This window comes from Ceratotherium simum, chromosome 2 (assembly GCF_057802395.1).
Source record: "Ceratotherium simum simum isolate JZ-2026a chromosome 2, ASM5780239v1, whole genome shotgun sequence".
Taxonomy (NCBI): Eukaryota; Metazoa; Chordata; class Mammalia; order Perissodactyla; family Rhinocerotidae; genus Ceratotherium; species Ceratotherium simum.
In genome coordinates, this window is record NC_141901.1 from 71,991,666 (window position 1) to 72,013,761 (window position 22,096).

The 22,096-nt window shown below is 36.8% G+C and overlaps 1 protein-coding gene across 1 annotated transcript in view; it reads right to left on the minus strand.

Annotated features, from left to right (window-relative positions):
* Positions 1-22,096, minus strand: part of C2H1orf146 (chromosome 2 C1orf146 homolog) — a 36,058-nt gene that overhangs the window by 3,696 nt on the left and 10,266 nt on the right. The window contains exon 2 of the mRNA XM_004420849.3: positions 7,294-7,405. Within this exon, the coding sequence (XP_004420906.1) occupies positions 7,294-7,362 (69 nt within the window). The 5' untranslated portion in view covers positions 7,363-7,405. The remainder of the gene's footprint in view (positions 1-7,293; positions 7,406-22,096) is intronic.

Below are 22,096 nucleotides of genomic sequence, written 5' to 3' on the forward strand. Positions count from 1 at the left end.
CCCTTGGCCTAGTGGTTAAGTTCAGCGTGCTCTGCTTCGGTGGCCTGGGTTTGGTTCCTGGGCACGGACCTACACCACGCGTCGGTGGCTGTGCTGTGGTGGCATCCCACATACAAAATAGAGAAAGACTGGCACAGTTGTTAGCTCACAGTGAATCTTCCTCAAGCAAAAAGAGGAAGATTGGCAACAGATGTTAGCTCAGGGTGAATCTTCCTCAGCAAAAAAAAAAAAAAAAAAATTTAGTTCCACTGAAACACACTGATTGTAGGTTTGGAAATGAGTGTACTACAGTTATGTTACTGAGGGGAAGAAATTAAGGACAGTATTAAAAAACTACACTATAAGTACCAGAGCAAATGTAAACTTCCTTTTAAAAAACTTATACGTAGATTCTGATATGCATTAATGTATTACTGGAAGGTGGGTGGTGGTGTTTTTTAGTTGGTTGACAGAATCATGTAGCGCCAGACATACAGAATACCACAAGGAGACAACCAATTCTCCAATTCATCTGTTTACATTAATTACTTTTAGTATACTTTTAAGCCTTAGGTGAGTCAGAAAATGTATATGAAGACAGCAACAGTACTTTTGGTTTAAATACTAAGCATTTCAAAACTCATCCCATTTCCTATTCTACCCAAGTAATTAGATCATATTAACCAAGACATGAAAATATAGTGGTTAATAGTATTTCCTAATTGGTTAAAACTCAAGTTTGTTATTCTCCAAGGAGATAAAAATCCCTTAGGTATATTAATTTTATTTTATATCTTGCCTCAGAATATGTATATTTTAAGCACACAGGTTGGAATTAGGTATAAAAAATGTGCTTCCTTTCCTTCCTAAAGAGAGTATTTTGTGCCACTCAAACAGATCCTGACCTAGAGTTCAACTATGACTCTTCCCATGAGTTTTATTCTGCTGTTTTAAAATTATACATTGCTTCCAGTTTGGGCAGACTAAGTAATTTAGGCCAACCCTCCTGCTGAAGGCAACTAAAAAAGCTGGACGATTTTTAAAGTCTGCTTGAATGCATCAGAGAGCTAGCAGGATAGTAAAAAATTACAAGGCAAGATCTATACAGAAATTCAAAGATATGAGACCAGCATTTAGGCCATTTTTTCCCTGAGGGCATCTGCCAATTCAAGAGACAGATGAGAGGCTGAACAGAGCTTTTGAAAAAGTAGAACAGCTCTCTCAGGGACTGCAGCCTAGCTTCAAACCATTTCAATCCCTGAAATGGTATTAAGGTGATACGTATTACCAATGCTCCCAAGCCTCTTGCAGAAGCACTCCCTAGAGCAACCTTGCTCAATTAGGTCTCCTTATTTGAACTACAGAATAAAGAAAATTATTTGAGTGACTGTTTTCTCAGTTCTCCCATAACTAGTACCATTCTAGATGCACAAGAGATAAGTTCATTTGTTACAATACAACAGACGCCTTAGGGCTTGTGTTGCCAGGTTAGCAAATAAAACTACAAAACACCCAGTTTAATTTGAATTTCAGATAAACAACATAATTGTTTAGTGTAAGTATATCCCATGCAATATTTGAGATGTACTTATACTAAATTCATCATTTATCTGAAACTCAGATTTAACTTAATAGTCTGTATTTTATCTGGAAACCCTACTTAGGACATTAGGGTTTTAATTGTCTTAAAGAATTAAGGCTTCTCTAGAGGAATAGAACACTATTTTAGGCCTCAAATTATTTCCACAGTTTTTCAAATACAAATTCCATCATACAATCAAAAATAATCAGACATACAAAGAGACAAGATTACATGAAAGAGAACCATCAGCAACAGCAGGCAATATAGAAATAGACTCACAGGGGATACATATAGTGAAGTTATCAGATATATACCTTAAAATAGCTATGTTTACTATGTTCAAAGAGATGAAAGACAAAGTTGAGAATTTTGGCAAAGAACCAGAAATATATAAAAGAATGTGACATGTAAAGAGTCAGAAAAGCTTCATAAAATTTAAGTGAAATATTTAAAGTGGAAAGCAGTTTATTAAGCAGACAAGTGAAGGAAGACAAATGTGAGAAGCGCATGGACAGAAAAGAATAACACAGGCAAAAGCATTCAGAACTGAAAAGTATAGTTCTTACATGGTAAGTGTGTAAGGTATATATATAAGTCGGTTAATTTGGGGATAGTGTTAGGAATAGCTGCTAGCAGATCGTGAGGACCCATGTATGCCATACTAATGAATTTTAATCCTATCCTATTGGTGGAGCCAACTAAAAGAATTATAATAAAAATAATAGAAGAAAATAATGAAGATAAAATTAGCAAGTACTGAATTAGGAAAAAATAGGTAAGTTCAAAAGTTAACTTTTCAAAATAACCAGGAGCTAAAACTAGACTTCCCAACGTATGTTTCATGGAATATTAGTCCCATAAGATATTAAAAGATATTCCTTATTCAAACAAGATTGGGAAACACTGAAAACTATTTTGTCTCCTGTTGGGGATTTAGAATGCATTTGAGCATATTTTTTTCTAAAGATTTTATTTATTTACTTTTTTCCCCCCAAAGCGCCAGTAGATAGTTGTATGTCACAGCTGCACATCCTTCTAGTTGCTGTATGTGGGACACAGCCTCAGCATGGCCCAACAAGCGGTGCACGCCCGGGATCCGAACCCGGGCTGCCAGCAGCAGAGAGCACGCACTTAATCGCTAAGCCACAGGGCTGGCCTGCATTTGAGCATATTAAAGGCTCTGATGACTAATACAGTAAAAAAAACTTGTGTAACTTTGTTTATACCAACATTCCAAATAAAATCCATTACAATACTTCTTTATACATATGTAACATCTATTAATATTCTGTAAAACTAATGTTCCATCTACCAAATCTACTCATGAGAAAGGAAATATATAAATAAAAACAGAAATGAGAAAGGGCATTTAATAACTAATACAGAGTTTATTAGAAAATTAAAATAATGCCAATATGTAATTTCTAATCACAGAAATGGTAGTTCCATAAAGTTCAACTTAGTACATTTAATAACCTCTATGAAATGAGTAAATTTTTGAAAAAATATAATTTATGAAAATACAATACAGTACCTAACAGAAAAAACCATAGAAACCACTATTTTTCTACATTACATAAAAGATTACCAGCACAGAAAATTTAATAGGAAAGCTCCTTATTCCTTAAAGTACAAATAATTTCCATACTATATAAACTGCATAGATATAAACAAAAGGAATGGAAAAAAAAGAATAAAAAAAGAAAACCCCTACTCCCTACAAAAAGAGAAAAGCATAGCCCAATCTTTAGTAAATAGTCATTCAAAAATAAAATATTAGCAAACCAGATTTTAAGAGAATATGAAAGGAAACTCCACAATGACCAGTTTAATGAAGAAATGTAAAGATTAGTCACTTAGGTTCTTCTCAACAGATAACAAGAAATAATGCATTTGAAAAACTATACACTTATTTCTGATTAAGAGAAAAAACTTCATAAATTAAGCTTAGATGAATATTAACATAAATATTATTTTATAGCAACAGGTAACATCATATATAATAAAACACTGGAAGTATTCCCATTAAAATTAGAAACATTGTTTAGGATGCTCTGGTCACAGCAAAAGGCCATGAAATAAGAATAGATACAGCTGTCAGAAATTCTCATTAATTGCAAATGATGTTGCCTTTGTGGGAAAACCCAAGAGAATCAACTGATAACGTATTGTGAAATTTCAGTGAATTGATTAAATATAAAATAAATTACCACAAACTCAAAAGTTTCCCTATATATAGATTGAAAACATGGGGAAAAAATAATATTTCACAATAGCAACAAAAACTTGAACTATCTAGGCACTTAAAAAGAAATAGGCTTTTCAGCTTTTGGCTCCGAGAAGACCAAGGTGCAACTTTCTTTGGTCATCCCAAATCCGGGTTCATCCAACACCAGCCGCCTCCACCATGCCGCCTAAGTTCAACCCCAATGAGATCAAATTTAACTGTGTAACTAATATTAAAATAAATGTAGGGGGCTGGCCCCATGGCTTAGCGGTTGAGTGCGCGTGCTCCGCTGCTGGCGGCCCGGGTTCGGATCCCGGGCGCGCACCGACACACTGCTTCTCCGGCCATGCTGAGGCCGTGTCCCACATACAGCAACTAGAAGAATGTGCAACTATGACATACAACTATCTACTGGGGCTTTGGGGGGAAAATAAATAAATAAATAAAATCTTTAAAAAAAATAATAAATAAATGTAGGAATTATGGTTATAGAAAAATTGTGTTATACACATTTGATGTAATTAATAAAAGTTATAAACATCTAATATAGTTAGTATTTGATCACTGCTATAATTAATAAAAGTCTTGAGGGAAAAAGGGAATTAATAATATTCTATTTGTTGACCTGATTGGCGACATGGTATTCTCTTTAAAATAAATCTATTAAATGGTTCATTTATATGTTATATACTTTTCTCTACGTATATTTCATAATTTGAGAAAAATCAAACAAAACTGAAAACAAAAAGCAAAAACCCTCAATAGATTAGTTTAACAGGAGTAAAGAGAGAAATACTGACATCGAAGAGAGAACTGATGAAATTACCTAGATCGCAGCCCAAAGACATGGAAAAGGTGAAAGGTCAAAATGCATGGAGAATATTGTAAGAAGATCTAACACATATCTAAAAGGAGTTCAGAGGGGAAGGAGCAAGGGAATAGGACAGAGATAATATTAAAGGAGATGATGGATAAAAACTTGATAAATGACACCAATTCACAGATTCATGAAGCCTCAAAAGATAAAAAGAAATATATACCTTAAAACTATAGAATGCCAGAATCTGAAAAGCAGTCAGGGAGGAGAGATAGGTAATCTTCAAGGAAGTGACAATTAAACTGATTGCTGTCTTATCAACAGCAACAATGGAGGCCAGAATCCAGTGAAGTGAGATCTTCAATATAATGAGAGAAAATAACTGTAAATCTAGTGAAAAATATCTTGCCATTTGGAGCAACTGGAACTCTCATAAAATGCTGATGGGAGTATAAAACCGTAATCCCCACATTTATTTTTATTTTAGTTACATAGTTAAATGGATTTAATGTTCATTTGTAGTGCATTCTGGAAAAGGGTTTTGCAATTTCTTATAAAGATAAACATATACTAACCATATGACCCAGCAATTCCATTTCTAGGTATTTACAAGAGAAATGAAAACATATGTTTACACAGAGACTTATATATGAATGTTCAGAGCAGCTTAATTCATAATAGCAAAAACTGGAAACAACCCTAATGACCAGCTACCTGTGAATAGATACATAAATTGGGATATACTCATATAGCAAACTACTACTCTGCAAAAAAAGGGAACAAATTATTGTTATATGTAACAATGTAGATGAATCTCAAAAACATTATGTTTAATGAAAGAAGCCAGACACAAAAGAGTACAAACAGAAGTTCTGAGAACAGGCAAAACTGATTATAGTGATAAATATCAGATCAATGGTTGCCAGAGGTGGGTGGCTGGAAAAGGACTGACTACAAAAGGGCATAAAGGAACTTTCTGGAGTGATGAAGATGTTCTATATTTTGATTGGGATGGGGGTTACACAGGTATACACATTTGTCAAAACTCATCAAACTGTACATTTAAGATGTGTGTATTTTACTCTATGTAAGTTATACCTCAATTAAATGGATTTTTAAAACATCTTTCAAGATCAAGGAGAAAAGAAAAATATTTTGATACTAACAAAAACTGAGAGGTTTTTGCCTATAGAAGATCCTCACTGAGGTAATTTCTAAATTATATTCTTCAGATAAAAAGAAAGTGATTCAAAATGGAAAGTCTGAGCCAAAAGAAGGAAAGAAGAGCAAAGATGTAGCAAAGATATGAGTAAATCTAAATGCTAACTTTAGAAAATAATAATAATACTTTGCGGAGTTAAAAATAGAATTAAACTATATATGATAAACAACAGGATATAATACAGAAAGGGGTGATTGGAATTAAAGTGTTCTAAGATTCTTTTGTTGTTTAAGAGGAGGAAAAGGTAACTATTTACTTTGGATTTTGTGGAGCTAAGTGCATGTTAAAATTTCTAGGGTAACTACTAAAAAGAAATAGAGCGTATAAGTTTCAAGGCTAGTTGAGAAAAAAAATAACAAATCAATACAAAATGAAGCAAGAGAGAAAAAAGAAACAGAGAAGGGGACAAATAGAAAGCACAAAGCAAGATGGGTAAACATAATAAATAAATGAACTAAAAGTAGTTGTTTGTGGCAAATTAGCATGGGTTGCTGGCTCCCTCTCTCAGAATCAGTCTGGAAAAGCTATAGAAACAAGAGAAACATGGATTCCAGAAACTTAACAAAAGGAAGCATGAAAAATTCCAGTGAGACTTAAGGTTATATTAAATGTATGTGTTATGGAGCTAGATGGCTAAAGACAACAGGGCAAAGTGCAGCTTGAGGTAGCAGTGAGAGGATAGGGTAGATAAAAAATCTTACTTAAAGTCTTATTCTTGCCTCTCTCCTTTTTTTTTTTTTTTTGGCTAAGATTCGCCCTGAGTTAACATCTGTGTGCCAGTCTTCCTCTATTTTGTATGTGGGTCACTGCCACAGCACGGCTGCTGACAAGTGGTGTAGGTCTGCGCCCAGGAACTGAACCCGGGCAGCCAAAGCATAGCACGCCAAACTTAACCACTAGGCCATGGGGCCAGCCCGTTGCCTCTCTTCTCTTCACCATGGAACAATTATTTCTTGCCTCTTCACTCTAGACCTCAGCTGGTATTCATAAAATATCAGGGCAATGGAGAAATCCTGTTGGCTGAGTAGTTAAAAACAGTTGTGGACTGACCGACTGCCCTCAGGCATTCAATTTCCCATTTCCTCCCCCTCCAAACTGTAGGGAGACAGCTCCTCCCAATGCCACTAAGGCTAGACAGATAAGTTTCTGTTGTTTCTCTCTCAAAAAACCTTAACTAGTATATATGTACATATGCATTACTGTTTCTAGAATCCTTTAACAACTCTATTAGAAAGGCTTAGAGAGTTAAAAAAAGAACTTTAGAAAATTTCCAACCCTCAGATATTTAGAGAAGTAGGATGTTGAAAATGGATGCAGTAAAGTTTATAATTCATCTTTAAAATACATTTAGCTTATGTACTTGCTGATCCACCAAACTTTGGATAATCAAGCTACGGATCTTTTAAAATATTGTTCTATTGCCTTTAATTTTTAATTAAAGATCAGTGGCCCCAATGCTTCTTTACCTTAAGAGATGAGCTAATAATAATGGTGGTTGTCCATTGTATTTTTTCTTTTTCACCACTTTCAGCCATCTGCCTGTCTTTGGGTCAACCCAGCTTCTAATAGTGCCACGATCTGAGAAAAATAAGAGCAAAAAGAACACACGGAAATGTTTGTTAGATAAATGAGTAAATTAAAGATAGAAAAAAACCTAGGGTAATGGAGACATTCTAAATAATGTTTGAAAGTCAAAATTTGACACTGAAAAAGTATCTGTCTTGTTATTACATTAATCTTTTTCAATACTGTGCTTCCTATTAACAATTATTAAAAGCAGTGGTTCCCATTTCTTTCTTTCTTTTTTTTTTTGTGAGGAAGATCAACCCTGAGCTAATATCCATGCCAATCCTCCTCTTTTTGCTGAGGAAGACCAGCCCTGAGCTAACATCCATGCCGACCTTCCTCCACTTTATGTGGGACACCACCACAGCATGGCCCGACAAGGGGTGCGTAAGTGCACGCCTGGGATCCAAACCCAGGCTGCCAGCAGCAGAGCACACGCACTTAACTGCTACACCACGGGGCCGGCCCCACTGGTTCCCATTTCAGAGCACTAACATAAAGAAAGAAGACTGTGTGTCAGGAACTAGGAAAGGTCTGAGGTTTCATCCTACTTGCAAGCTAAAAAGTTAGCCTGCCAGAGTTTCATGGATACAGCAAAAGACATAAGACTTTTGGATTAGAGACAAAGGACAGTTTCTTACTCACAACAAGAGGAGTATCATCATTTTCCTGCAGCAGTTCCCCAAGTGCAATTCCCACAGGGTGATGGGACAAAGGCCAGGTTACATCAGCACGTGCACTGGGCTGTATTATAGGAAAGGAACTCTGAGCTTAGGAAACTCCAATCTTTTATAATGGGCTGGAAGCAAACCTGCCCTCTCCTCTAGAGGGAAATACTATCTCTAACTTACAAAGCTATTCACTATACAAACATCCTTGAAAAGACAGTTCAGAGGTGGGACCAGGATATTTGCATTTCTAACAAGTACATTGGTGATGCTATTGAAGCTAGTCTGGGGAACCATACTTTAAGAACCACTGCACTAAAGGAAGGAAAAGCATCCTAGGCAAGAATAACAACAACAACAAAACACTGTCTATTGACAACCAGACAATAAAAGAAAATGCTGTAATAAGAGAATTTCAAAAAGTTCAGTGTGCTGGCACCGGCCCTGTGGCCTAGTGGTTAAGTTCAGCGTGCTCCACTTCGGCAGCCCAGGTTTGGTTCCCAGGCGTGGACCTACACCACTCGCCAGTGGGCTTTCTGTGGCAGCAACCCACATACAAAATAGAGGAAGATTAGCACAGATGTTAGCTCAGGGCAAATCTTCCTCAAGCAAAAAGAGGAAGATTGGCAACAGAAGCTAATGCAGGGTGAATCTTCCTCAGCAAAAAAGAAAAGGTTCAGTGTGCTCAATTGTAAGATATGTGTGTCTGAGATGGGTGGGTGGGAAGAAAGATAAAAATTACTGCAAATCTAGTAGCATAAAACTGAATTTCATTGTGGTCTAAGTTTGGCATTTTTCTGATTATTCTGAGACTGAACACCCTTAAGCCACATTTCCACTTCTGTGAAATGCTTATGTCTTTTGCCCATTTTTCTGTTAGATTTTTTTCCTTTTTGTTTTTTTTTTTTGCTGAGAAAGATTCACTCTGAGCTAACATGTGTCACCAATCTTCCTCTATTCTGTATGTGGATCGCCACCCCAGCATGGCCACTGACAAGTGGTGTAGGTCCGCGGCTGGGAACCAAACCTGGGCCGCAGAAGTGGAGCATGCCAAACTTAATCACTAGGCCACTGGGCTGGCCCCAGATTTTCTTTTTCTTTTTCTCATTCATTTGTAGGATTTCTTTATATATTCTGGATATCAATCTTTATCAGCTATGTGTGCTTTCTCCCAGTTTGGATTTGTCTTTTCCCCTTTATGGTAATGTATGATACAAATTAAAATTTTCAATATTGTCAAATTTATCAATCTTTTCATTTATGGTTAGTGCTTTTTGCTTCTTATTTAAGAAATCCTTCCCTATCCCAAAGTCATAGATATTCTTTCATTGTCTTCTAAATTTTTAGTTTGGCTTTTCAAATTTAAGTCTTTAATCCATTGGATTTTTGTATAGAGTCTGAAGCAGGGATCCAATTTCATTTTTTAAAAATATAGCTATCTAGTTGTCCCAACACTGTTTATTCAGTAGTCCTTCCTCCCCCTGGTCATCTGCAATGCCACCTTAGTCATATGTTGTTTCCATATATGCATAGGTCTGTTTCTGGGTTCTCTATTCTATTCCATTGTTCAGTTTGATTATTCCTAAGTCAATGTTACACTGTTTTTAATTATCATAGTTTTACTAAAAGTCTTGATATCTATATGAGAAGTCCCTCCATCATCTTCTTCTTTTTCAGCAGTGCTGTAGCTATTCTTGGGTCTTTTTTCTTCCCTATAAATTTTAGAATCACCATGTCAGTTGCTTTAAAAACCCCTGTTGGGGGACTTCTTAGAAGTTCAGGGGCCAGCCCCGTGGTGTAGCGGTTAAGTGTGTGTGGGTTCGGATCCCAGGCGCACAGTGACACACGGCTTGTCAGGCCATGCTCTGGTGGCATCCCACATAAAAAGTGGAGGAAGATTGGCACGGATGTTAGCTCAGGGCCAGTCTTCCCCAGCAAAAAAAAGAGGAGGATTGGCATGGATGTTAGCTCAGGGCTGCTCTTCCTCACACACACACAAAAAATTAGAAGTTCAAAAAACCTAAACTCTATGAAATTGAGTCTTTCCATCTATGAATCTGGTTTATCTCTCCATATATTTAGGACTTACACTCTGGTGTTTTTATTTAACATTATGTCATAAGCATTTTCTTTACATATTTTCTAAAAATATATGTAAAGGCTGCATAACTTTCTGTTGTATGGATATGCCACACTTTATTTGACCATTATGTAGGGAAGGAACAATAATTTTCCCTCTGCCCTTCTGAGTTCTTGGCTGAGACTCCCTATAATAAAAGACATTAATAAGTGAAAAACAACCAGAATTTTATTAACATGTATACCTCATGTATACATGGGAGATACCCAGAAAAACTGAGTAACTCCCTGAGATGGCCCAAGCCACCACCTTAAATACCATCTTCAACTAAAGACAAAAGACATTGTTGGGGAGGCCAGTTATGGAAGGGTACCAGAAAAAGCACAGTAAACAAGGGTAAGGTTTGTTATATATGTTGATCATATATATATATGATTTAAGTCAGTGCCATCTCTATTGATAAGACTTTCTTGTGATTTAGAGTCACCCTTCTCTTCCTGGTACAGAGAGGGAGTTACTTACAAATGGAGAGTTCCTTCATAAATGTAAATGTCCCTTACAAAAGGGTAACTTCTACTCTGTTTTCAGAGCTTCTCCTGTGTCTGCTGTTTCTTAAAATAATCAGCTCAAAATAATCCTTATGCCAAATAGGCATATTCTGGGGTGGCATAGTCTGCTACCTTTCAATTATCACTGGTAATTTACATTGGCCATTTGATCTGGTCCCAAATTTTTCCAATTATAAATAACTTTGCAGTAACATGGGAATTATCCTTCAACACCACAAATATCATATTCCTCCCCAATTAAAATCCATCAATGACTCACCATGGCCTACAGAACAAAATCTGAACTCAAGGTGTACAAATTCTTTCCTTTTCAGCTTCGCATCCTGCCATTCCCTAACGTATTACATATGCTCTAGCTATTCGGAAGAACTTGTAGTCCTAAACAAGATATGCTTCTTCACACCTCATCCCTTTACGTATTCTAACTAAAATTCCCCTCCCCTCCTGGTCAATGCCTACTTATTTTTAATAATAAGCAATTTGTATGTTACTTCCTCCAAAAAGCTTTCCCTATTCTCTACAGGCAATTAGGACCTTCCTCTTCTGTGGACCTATAGTACCCCAAACATATCTCTATTATACCCTCATTAACATAGTTATAATATTTGTTTACATAGCTGTATTCTCAATTAAGAGACTTCTCATTGGAGGCTCCTCAAGGAGAGGGACCCTATTTTATTTGTCTTTGTATTCCCAATGCCTAGCACAGTACTTGGCACTTTTGCCAAATAAAAACACTAAGTCCAGAAGTCAGAAGCAAAATAAAGATCATAGCAAACTTGGAACAAGTAAGGGTGGTCCTGGTTGACTGCCATGAACAGTGGAAGGTTTTTGCCATGTGCCTTTCTTTATGTTAGAGATCTATGGTGCAGAGATGGATTAAGCTAGTTTAAAAGGCACCATCCCTCACAATGTCATGGTCTCTCTTCCTGGCAAACAAGGCCAGGGTTTCCTGAGTTTACCTGGTGAAAAAACCTGAGTATTCTGGAATATTCTTAGGAGTAGACTGAAGTCTCATAAACTCCTCTCTGGCTCATATCTACCCTCTCACTATATCTGACACGGAGCTAGCAAAGGCATCAACAAGAACTCAGCATATCTATAATGCACCCTAGTTCTCCATATCAGGTTGAGCAAAGGGCTAAGGGCAAAAGAATGCAGGGGATTTTATAGGCAAATAAATGTGGCAGCTGTGTAGATGGACCAATCACTTTCAACATAAGAAGTAAAGAAGCCAAAGCATTCTACCTTGACCTGGCTGATGATCTGTTAGGTGATGAATGGCGACAAATTAGACATAGATGTGTTAGGTGAACAATGCTTTCAAAAACTATGCTATGAATCTGTGGTTAGTATATAAGTGGATATAGTAGATCTGTGGTTAGTATATAAGTGGCAAAGTAACCTGTGGAGGCAGAAAAATCCTTAGACAGTGGTAATGGATAAGCTTAGACAGATTCCACAGAAGCTGTCTTCTTGGTGAGAGCTTCTCCTACCAAAATCTCATGGTACTACCAGTCCTTTGAGTAAATGGAATGATCTTATGGAGTCGGAAGTGAATTAAATGACCTTCTAGGTCTTTACCCTGGGCATATATGTCATAGTTGACCGTAAATATACAAATAGAATTGCATGTTTACAAAACATCTTGTTGGCTATAAAAAAACATTTTGAAGAGGATGCAGTGACCTGACTTGGTGGCAACATGGCAGAAGCAAATGGCCATTTTGGGAAAACAGGCACCTGGTACTTTATATATTTAAGGATCATCCCAGAGGAACTCTGGAAATAGTAGCCAAATGCTTATTCTTGCCTAAAATAAGGTCAATTAGATGCAAAACTGCTGTTGTTTTAAATTTAAAAAGGTATATAGGGTGGGGTTCCATGACTTGCAACAGAGGGTCTAGTCAAGAATAAAAGAGAAAAGATGCAATTCACAAGCCAAGGGGATCAAAAATAAAGACTAATTCTAGAGGCAGAATGAAGGTCATTGTCAATGAATTTAGTTTGGTGTCCAGAGGAAAGGGAAAGAAGCAAGAATATGTTAGGAATAAGCAAGAATATGTTAGAATATTGGTGGGGGAGGGGGAGGTAGGGTGAGATTGCAACAGACAAAATGGGTGCTTATGGCTTTTATGATCCAGTGACAATGTGGAGTGGATGTATATAAGGTATACATTCAGGTCTTTTGGTAGAAGATCCCTGGTGTAACAGAAAGAGTAGACCAGGGTTCTAGTCTTGCATCTAACACTGTGATCACTCAATGTCTTTAAGCCTATTTTCACACATATCTAATGACCTACAATGAGAATATTAATAACGGCTTGCCAATATCTCACAGAGTAGTTAAGAAAATCAAATCACATAATACATATTAAAATATAAATATATTGTATTATTACTTTAAGTCAACCCCTTCAACCAAAACAAAACAATAAATCATTTTCACAAGACCTTCAATACTTTTTTCAAATGTCCCAACACAAATAATCCCTCTGTTATATTTTTTCCCCTAGAGATCTCTTCTCACTCCTGCAGACTCTAGCCTTCCCTCTTCAATATAAACTGGGTACTTCCCTGGGCCTGATTCATTAGTTGTCATCCTGGGATTATCCTTCACCTCTCTCCTTTGTTAGAGCCAGGTTTCCCTTTCCTTGATTTATTCTTTTGTTTTGCTGAAGCCTTCTTTAGTAGTTCCCTGAAAAAATGAGGCATCGTGGATAGATGATATAGATACAAAGATATAGATATACTTGAGCCCTTGCATGTCTAAAAAAGTCTTTATCGTATCGCCATACCTGATTGATAGTTTTATATATATATCTTATTAGATGTATTTCCCTTCAGAACTTTACAAATATTACTCCACTGTCTTCTAGTCAATAAATGTAGCTATTGACATACCATGTTGATTCCTATTCCTTTGTAACTGACTTATTTTTCATTTGTTCGTTTCTTCTAGAAGCTTATTTGGTACCTTAATGTTTGGTGTCCTTCTTAATCTCTAGTGTTCTGAAATTTCACAATGATGTGCCTTTGGGTAGATCTTTTTATCTACATCGTGCTGAGTACTCAGTGGGCCCTTTCAATCTGAATACTCTTGTTCTTCAATTCTAGAAAACTGTTTTAGCATATTTATTTGATAGTCCCACTCTTCTATTTTCTCTCTTTTTTGCAGCTGCTGTTAGTTGGGTATTAGCTCTCAAAGGTTGATCTTTAATGTCTTCTTCTGTTTTCAATTTTTTTTGGTCATTCTCTAGATAATTTCTCTAACCAATTCTTAAGGGATTTTTTTTTTAAACTTTTTTTTACTGGTTGCCCTAGAGTTTGCAATATACATTTACAACTAACGCAAGTCTACTTTCAAATAACATAATACCACTTCACTGGTACAAGTACCTTATAATAAAAAATATTCCTAATTCCTCCCTCCTACTCCTTATAACATTGCTGTAATTCTTTTCACTTTTACATAAGCTATAATCATTGAATACATTGTTGTTATTATTTTGAACAAACTGTTTATCTGTTAGATCAATTAAGAATAAAAGAAATAAAAGTTTTTATTTTACTTTCAATTAATTATTCCTTCTCTATTGCTCTCCTTTTATTTACATAGATCTGAGTTTCTGATATATATCATTTTCGTCCTCTCAAGAAATTCTTAACATTTCTTGCAAGACAGGTCTACTGGCAACAAATTCTCTCAATTTCTGCTTATCTGAGAAAGTCTTGATTTCTCCTTCACTTTTGAATGATAACTTCACAGAACACAAAATTCTAGGCTGGTGGGTTTTTTCTCTCAACAACTTAAATATTTCACTCCCCTCTCTTCTTGCTTGCATGGTTTCTAAAGGGAAGTTGGATATAATTTGTATCTTTGCTCCTCTTACAGGTAAGATGCTTCTACCTCTGGCTTCTTTCAAGATATTTATCTTTGATTTTCTGCAGTTTGAGTATGATATGCCTAGGTGTAGTTTTTCTGGCATTTATTCTCCGTGGTGTCCTCTGAGCTTCCTGGATCTGTGGTTTGGTGTCTGACGTTAATTTGGGGAAATGGAAATTCTCAGTCATTATTGCTTCAAATATTTCTTCTTTTCTCTCTTTCTTCTCCTTCTCGTATTCACATTATGCATATGTTACACTTTTTGTAGTTGTTCCACAGTTCTTGGATATTTTGTTCAGTTTTTTTCAGTCATTTATCTCCTTGCTTTTGTTTTACAAGTTTCTATTGACACATCCTCAAGCTCAGAGATTCTTTCCTCAGCCATGTCCATTCTACTAATGAGCCTGATAAAAGGCATTCTTCATTTCTGTTATAGTATTTTTGATCGCTAACCTTTTTTTTTTTTTTTTTTGAGGAAGATCAGCCCTGAGCTAACATCTGATGCCAATGCTCCTCTTTTTTGCTGAGCAAGATTGGCCCTGGGCTAACATCCGTGCTCATCTTCCTCTACTTTATATGTGGGACGCCTGCCACAGCATGGCTTGATAAGCGGTGTGTAGGTCCACGCCCAGGATCCGAACCTGCGAACCCCAGGCAGCTGAGGCAGAGCATGTGAACTCAACCACTACGCCACCGGGCCAGCCCATTTAACATTTCTGATTCTTAGAATTTCCATCTCTCTGCTTATGTTATCCATCTGTTCTTGCATGTTGTCTACTTTTTCCATTAGAGCCCTCAGCATAACAATTACAGTGGTTTTAAATTCCCAGTCTGATAATTCCACCATCCCTGCTATATCTGAGTCTGGTTCTGATGCTTGCTGTCTCTTCAAAGTATGTCTTTTGCCTTTTAGTATGCCTTGCAATTTTTTGTTGAAAGCCAGACGTGACGTCCTGGGTAAAAGGAACTCTGGTAAAAAGGCCTTTGGTGACATGGTGGTAAGGTGTGGGGGGAGAGGAAGTATTATCTAGTTACGATTAGGTCTGTCTTTTTGCGAGTCTGTGCCCCTGAGCTGTGAACTTTACAAGTGCTTCTTAGTTTTTTCCCCTTCTTAGGTGAGAGAGGATGGCTGGAGGGGCCTGAAGTAGGGTATTTCCCTTCTCCCATGTTGATTAGTCTATGATAACACTCCAACAAGGTTAGGCTCTGGTAAAACAGTTTCTCTTAAGGGCAAACATTTTTAAGAAGAACAGAATGCTCTGGCATATTTCAAAATGGTTATTGTCCTCCTCCCCCTACCAGAAGCACAAGGGAGTTTTTCTCTAATATTCACTGTGAGAACCCGGTAGAGCTCTTAGACATAGAACTCACAAAAGTGTGGGGTCCTGCTATGGACTGAACTGTGTCCCCTCAAAATTCATAACCCCCATTGTGATGGTATTTGGGGATGGGGCCTTTGGGAGATAATTAGGTCTGATGAAGTCATGAAGGTGGGGCCCTCGTGATAGGATCAGTGCCCTCCTAAGAAGAGACACCAGAGAGCTTGCTCTCATTCTCTCTCTGCCATGTGAGGACACAGCAAGGTGGCGGGCCATCTGCAAGCTAGCAAGAGAGTTCTCACCAGAACCGATCCAGGCTGGCACCTTAATCTCGGACTTCTAGCCTCCAGAACTGTGAGAAAATAAATGTTTGCTGTTTAAGCCACCCAGTCTATAGTATTTTGTTATAGGAGCTCAAGTTGCCTAAGGGAGGGCCCCCTGATGACTGGGTCTCCCTGGAGTTTTTAACTCTCAGGCTCGTTGACACAGAGCCTCCAGCAATTCATCAGTTACAATTTAGGTTTTCCTACCCCAGTAGCATTCCTGCAGAGGTTTCTGCTTCATGGGTTTCTGCTCCAGTAAGTTGTGATTCTTTATATCTGCCTGTCTGTTTCTACAAGTTTGGGAGAAGTTTGCCCGGTGACTTTACTTCTCTGACAGATTTAAGAAGATCTGATGATTTTTCAGTTTGTTCAGCTTTTTATTTGTTAGGACAGAGTGACTACTTCCAAGTTCTTTACATGCTGGACTGGAAACCAGAAGCCAAGGGATTTGTTTTTTCAATTTTAAACTGTCATATATGATATATATATATAATTACTAGAAGCTCTTTTTTATTCTCTGATCATTCCTTTTCATGGCATCTTCTTATTTTACGTATTCAGTATCTCTCTTATCTCTCTGAAGTAACTAATTACATTTTTTTTAAAAAGTTTTCTTTTGTTCTCCATATTGTCCTTGTTTTCTCCAAGTCCCTGTTTTCCTGTTTGTGTGATCTAATTTTCATGTTGGAAGGTTTCCTCAAACGACTGACGATCCTTAATTGTCTGTTCTTATTCATTTATTTATTAAAAAACATTTATATATTAACAGGCACTATTACAGGTACTTGAGGACACAACAGTGAACAAAACAGACAAATCTCCACCCTCATGAAGCTTCCATTCTAGTGAAGGGATTCAGACAATTAAAAAACAGACAAATATAGGTGATATGTAGAGAGTGATGTAAGATAATGATGCATGCCATGGAGAAAAATAAATCAGGGTATATGGGGAATGAGTGCTGGAGGCTATTATTTTATGTTGGATGGTCAGGGGAGGCATCTCTTATAAGGTAAGAATTGAGTAGAGAATTAAAGGAAGTGCAGAGAGCTTTCAAGACAGAGCAAAGAGCTTTCAAGACAGAGCAAAGCATAAATGCAAAGGCTTTGAGCCATGTGTATACTTGGAGCTAACTGGAGTTTTATTTGCTGGCTATGCCTTATCAATTGGACTTTACAGTAAAATGATTAGTCAGCAAACCAGGCTTTTCACAGAGATAACCTCCCTAAGTTAGTGTATAGAGGTCTATTCAATAGGGCTGTTCAGTTTCTCTGGAGAAGAATCTTCCAATCTCCTACCTAAACTTTCTGGGAGAGGTGGAAACCAAGGATTCTGAGGACAACAACAGTTTAATGCATATATTTCGCTTAATTCCCCTATTTTCAGCCACATACCTCACCCCAAGCCTCTACTGTGCCTGGTATTCCCAAATTCATCTTCCCCATTCAACTTCTCCAGAAAATAAACTTCCAGTTGCCTCCATAGGAAGGGTAGGGTAAATTTACCTAGATGTTTAGGATGGAGGCGAGAACCTGAGGAGGTTCTAATGGATCTGTATATAAACTTTCAACTTTCCTTCTTCCACACACTGCTCCTGATGTGCACCAATACCTGATTCTTCCAAGTACAGGACTAAGCCTCTCAGGGGGTTCATGAGGCAAACCTTTTCTCTTCTTATTAATTTCTCCTTCTGTAGGCACTTAGATAACTTTCTTTTATAACCAAATCAATTTCCACTTCTATTTTCCAGCTTCCCTACACTCATTTAAATCTCTTTGCTATTTTACTCTTCCCAATATATTTGTTTACGTGGGTTAATTTTTTTTTAAATTCTTTACTATCATTTCAGAAGTGTTTGGAGAAGGAGAGAAGAAAAACAAATGGGGTCAATCTGCCATTTTAAACTAGGTAGTATCTTGTTTAATTCCTTCTTTATTTCCAGTGTCATCACTATATATACCATCCCTATTCTAAACTCCATCAAAATTCTCTCAGATTTCTCACTGGAACAGTCCTTCTTATCTCTGCAAATCCAAATTTCATATCGCAATCTACAAAACCTTCCCAGATAAATATTAACCCACAGTTATCTTTCTTTAATTAATATCATTATAGAATTGTCCTGTAATTGTCTGATATCTGAATTTACCTCATTATAATCCCTTAACACTTAGCACAGTGTGTTTATTAAGTAGTTGGTCAATGAATTATGTTCCTATAACATTAATGATAAGAGACACTGATAATATTAACAGTAAGCTTCTAGTAACCAAAGAAACTATTTCAGTTGTAGGCAACATCTCATGTATTTAACTTCTAACATCTCTCAGTGGGAGAAGACATCTTCTAGTGCCAAGTATTGTCCTAGACACTTCACATATCTCACTCATCTTTACAACAACCCTCTACATGTCAAGATTCCCATTTTATAATTTTGTGACTTACCACGTTGTATTAAAATTACCTGTAATCCACCTATCTTGCTCTCCAACTTAAATTCCTTAGGACAGGGACTGTGTCTTCATACTTGACCTTCAGGGTTCAGCACAATGACTGGCACATAGTAGACGCTCAATAGATATTTATAATACTGAACTTTGAAAGCAAGTGTTTAGTAGACTGATTCCACTGAGGACTATAAAACCAAATGTATTTATGAAATGGCCCAGACTAAATCTCAAGAACTTGCTGGACCAAGATCCTAGAGAGAAGGAAAGCATAAAAAGAGAGAAATCCAACATGTGGTGCCATTTTTCCCTGAAGGCATTTTCTCTTTAAAAGTTATGGCTGAGGGGGCTGGCCTGGTGGCATAGTGGTTAAGTTTGTGTGCTCTGCTTCAGTGGCCTGGGCTTCGCAGGTTCGGATCCCAGGCGCGGACCTATGCACTGCTCATCAAGCCATGCTGTGGTGGCATCCCATATACAAAATAGAGGAAGATAGGCACAGATGTTAGCTGAGGGCCAATCTCCCTCACACACACACACACACAAAAAGTCATGGCTGAGAGGCTGAGCAGACCTTTCAGCAGTCTCAAGTGGTTAGAGGGGGGAAATGGCAAGGTGACTGACTTTCAATTAGGATTTTGGAGAGTCACACTTGATCACTGTATCTAGCAAAACTGCCTGCCATAAGCAAAAGTAAATCCCCCACAGAAGAAGATAACATCACCCAGAGCCTCAAATTACAAATTAACACTATAATTTTGCAATCATAACATCCAGCATACAATTAAAAAAACCCAAGAATACAAAAACATAGGAACAGACTGAAAGCCAAGGGAAAAAGCTGACTGTAAAGAAGAGACCAACAGGAGATTAAAATATTGGCATTATCCTACCCTGACTATAAAATAACTGTGATTGATATGTTCAAGATATTATAGGACAATTTTGGCAGAGAATTTGAAACCATACAAGTGAATAAAGTGGAAATTCTAGAAATGAAAAGTAGAAAAACTGGAAACAACGCAATGGATGGGTTAAACAGCAGATTAAAAACAAATGAAGAAGATACGTCAGAGGAAAATATCCAGACAGAAGTAGGTTAAAGAAAAGGATGGAGAATACAGAAAAAAAAATAAATATATAGGACATTACAGTCTTGTGAAATGGCCTCACATAGAAATAACTGAAGTCTGAGAAAGAGAAGAGAATAGGGCACGAGCAATATATGAAAATAGAGTGACCAAGAATTTTCTAAAATTGACTAAAGATATCAAAGTCATAGTTTCAAGAATCATAGTAAATTCCAAACAGATTAAACAAAGTAATGGATTAACAAAGTAAAACTGCTGAAATCCAAAGACAAAGAAGAAAATCTTAAAAGGGGCCAGTGCAAAAAAGCATATTAATTTGAAAGGGGAATGATAAGACTGAAAGCTGACTTCTCAATAGGTACAATGGAAGCTCAGACACAATGAAGAATAACTTCCGAGCGCTGAAAGAAAATAAATGCCAACATAGATGTTTATATTTGGGATAATTATGTTTTGAAAATGAGGGAGAAAGAAAACTTTTGAGACAAAAATAGAGCCAGAGACTTTGTCACCAGTAGATCCACACTTAAAGGAGATACTAAAGGTAATTCTTCAGGCAGAGGGCAAATGATCCCACATGGAAACACAAAGATGCCAGAAGAAATGAAGAGTAATGGAAAGGGGAAATATAAATGTATAGGTAACTCTAAATCAATAATAATTGTATAAAATAAGAATGATAACATGTAGCGGAGGTTAAAACAGATGTAGAGGGCCGGCCCTGTGGCTTAGCGGTTAAGTGTGCGCGCTCTGCTACTGGCGGCCCGGGTTTGGATCCCAGGCGCGCACTGACGCACCACTTCTCCGGCCATGCTGAGGCCGTGTCCCACATACAGCAACTAGAAGGATGTGCAACTATGACATACAACTATCTACCGGGGCTTTGGGGGAAAAACAAAAAGGAGGAGGATTGGCAATAGATGTTAGCTCAGAGCCGGTCTTCCTCAGTTAAAAAAAAAAGAGGAGCATTAGCATGGATGTTAGCTCAGGGCTGATCTTCCTCACAAAAAAAAAAAAAAAAAAAACTGATGTAGAATTAAAATATATGACAACAGTAGCCAAAAAGGCAGGAGGATAGTAAATGTACCTTAGGTGCTTTAGGTTCCTGAGTTGCCCGTGAAGTGGTAAAAGCAGTCATTTATATTTGACCTTGATAGTCAATAATGCATGTTGAAATTTCTGAGTTAGCCATCGAATTATGGTAAAAGACTACCAAGCTAATAGAGAAAAACAGATATACACAAACAAACAAAACAACTTCAGAAATCCAAAAGAAGGCAAGAGAAAGGACAAAAAGGAACATATGACATGAGGAAAACAAATAGTGAGATGGATATTTAGACCCAAAAACATCAGTAAGTAAATATAAGACTAAATTCTGCAACTAAAAGAAAAGATTGCCCCAATGCAATGTGGGGGGGAAAATCTATATGCTGCTTACATACAATTAAAGGATATAAAAAGGGTGAAAGTAAAAGTATGGAAAAAGATATATTACAGAATCATAATCCAGTTAAGTGTTTCTAAAGAAAGCTGCCACCAGCTTTTAACTCACATCCACACACAAAAATGAAAAGCATCATAAATAGTAAATGGGTGGGTAAATATAAAAGACTGAATAAATATATTTTTTTCTCATTTCTTCTGTTCACTTCTCTAAAAGACATGAGTGTATAAAGCAGTAATTATAACTGTATTGTTGGGTTTAGCGTGTGTGTGTGTATGTGTGTGTGTGTGATATCAAGGTGGAGGAAATGGAGCTATATTGGAGGGAAGTTTCCATATTTTTCTAGAATAAATTAGTATTAATCTGAAGTGATAAATTAAGATGCATATTAAAGTCCCAAGAGAAAGCACTAAGAAAATAACCAAAAAACAAGAAGTCAAAAAAACAACAGAGGAATCAAAAGTAGTATACTAAGAAATATTCATATAACACAAAAATGGTAGTAAAGAAGGCACAGAGGAACAAAAAAGACATGAGACATACAAAAACAACAATATGGCAGATCTAATAGTGGTGATGGTTGAACAACATAGTGAATATGCTAAAAATCACTTAGTTGTACAACTTAAAATGGTGATTTTTGTGTTATGTGGGCTATATCTCAATTAAAAAAATCAAAATAGCAGTCATAAATTCAGCCATATCGAATAATTTCATTAAATGTGCATGAATAAAATGTTCCAGTCAAAGCAAAATCCAATTATATGCTGTCTTTAGATTCAAGGATATAAGTAGATTAAAAGTAATAGAATAAAAAACGATATACCATGCAAACAGTAACCATAAGAGAGCTGGACTGGCTATATTAATAAAAAA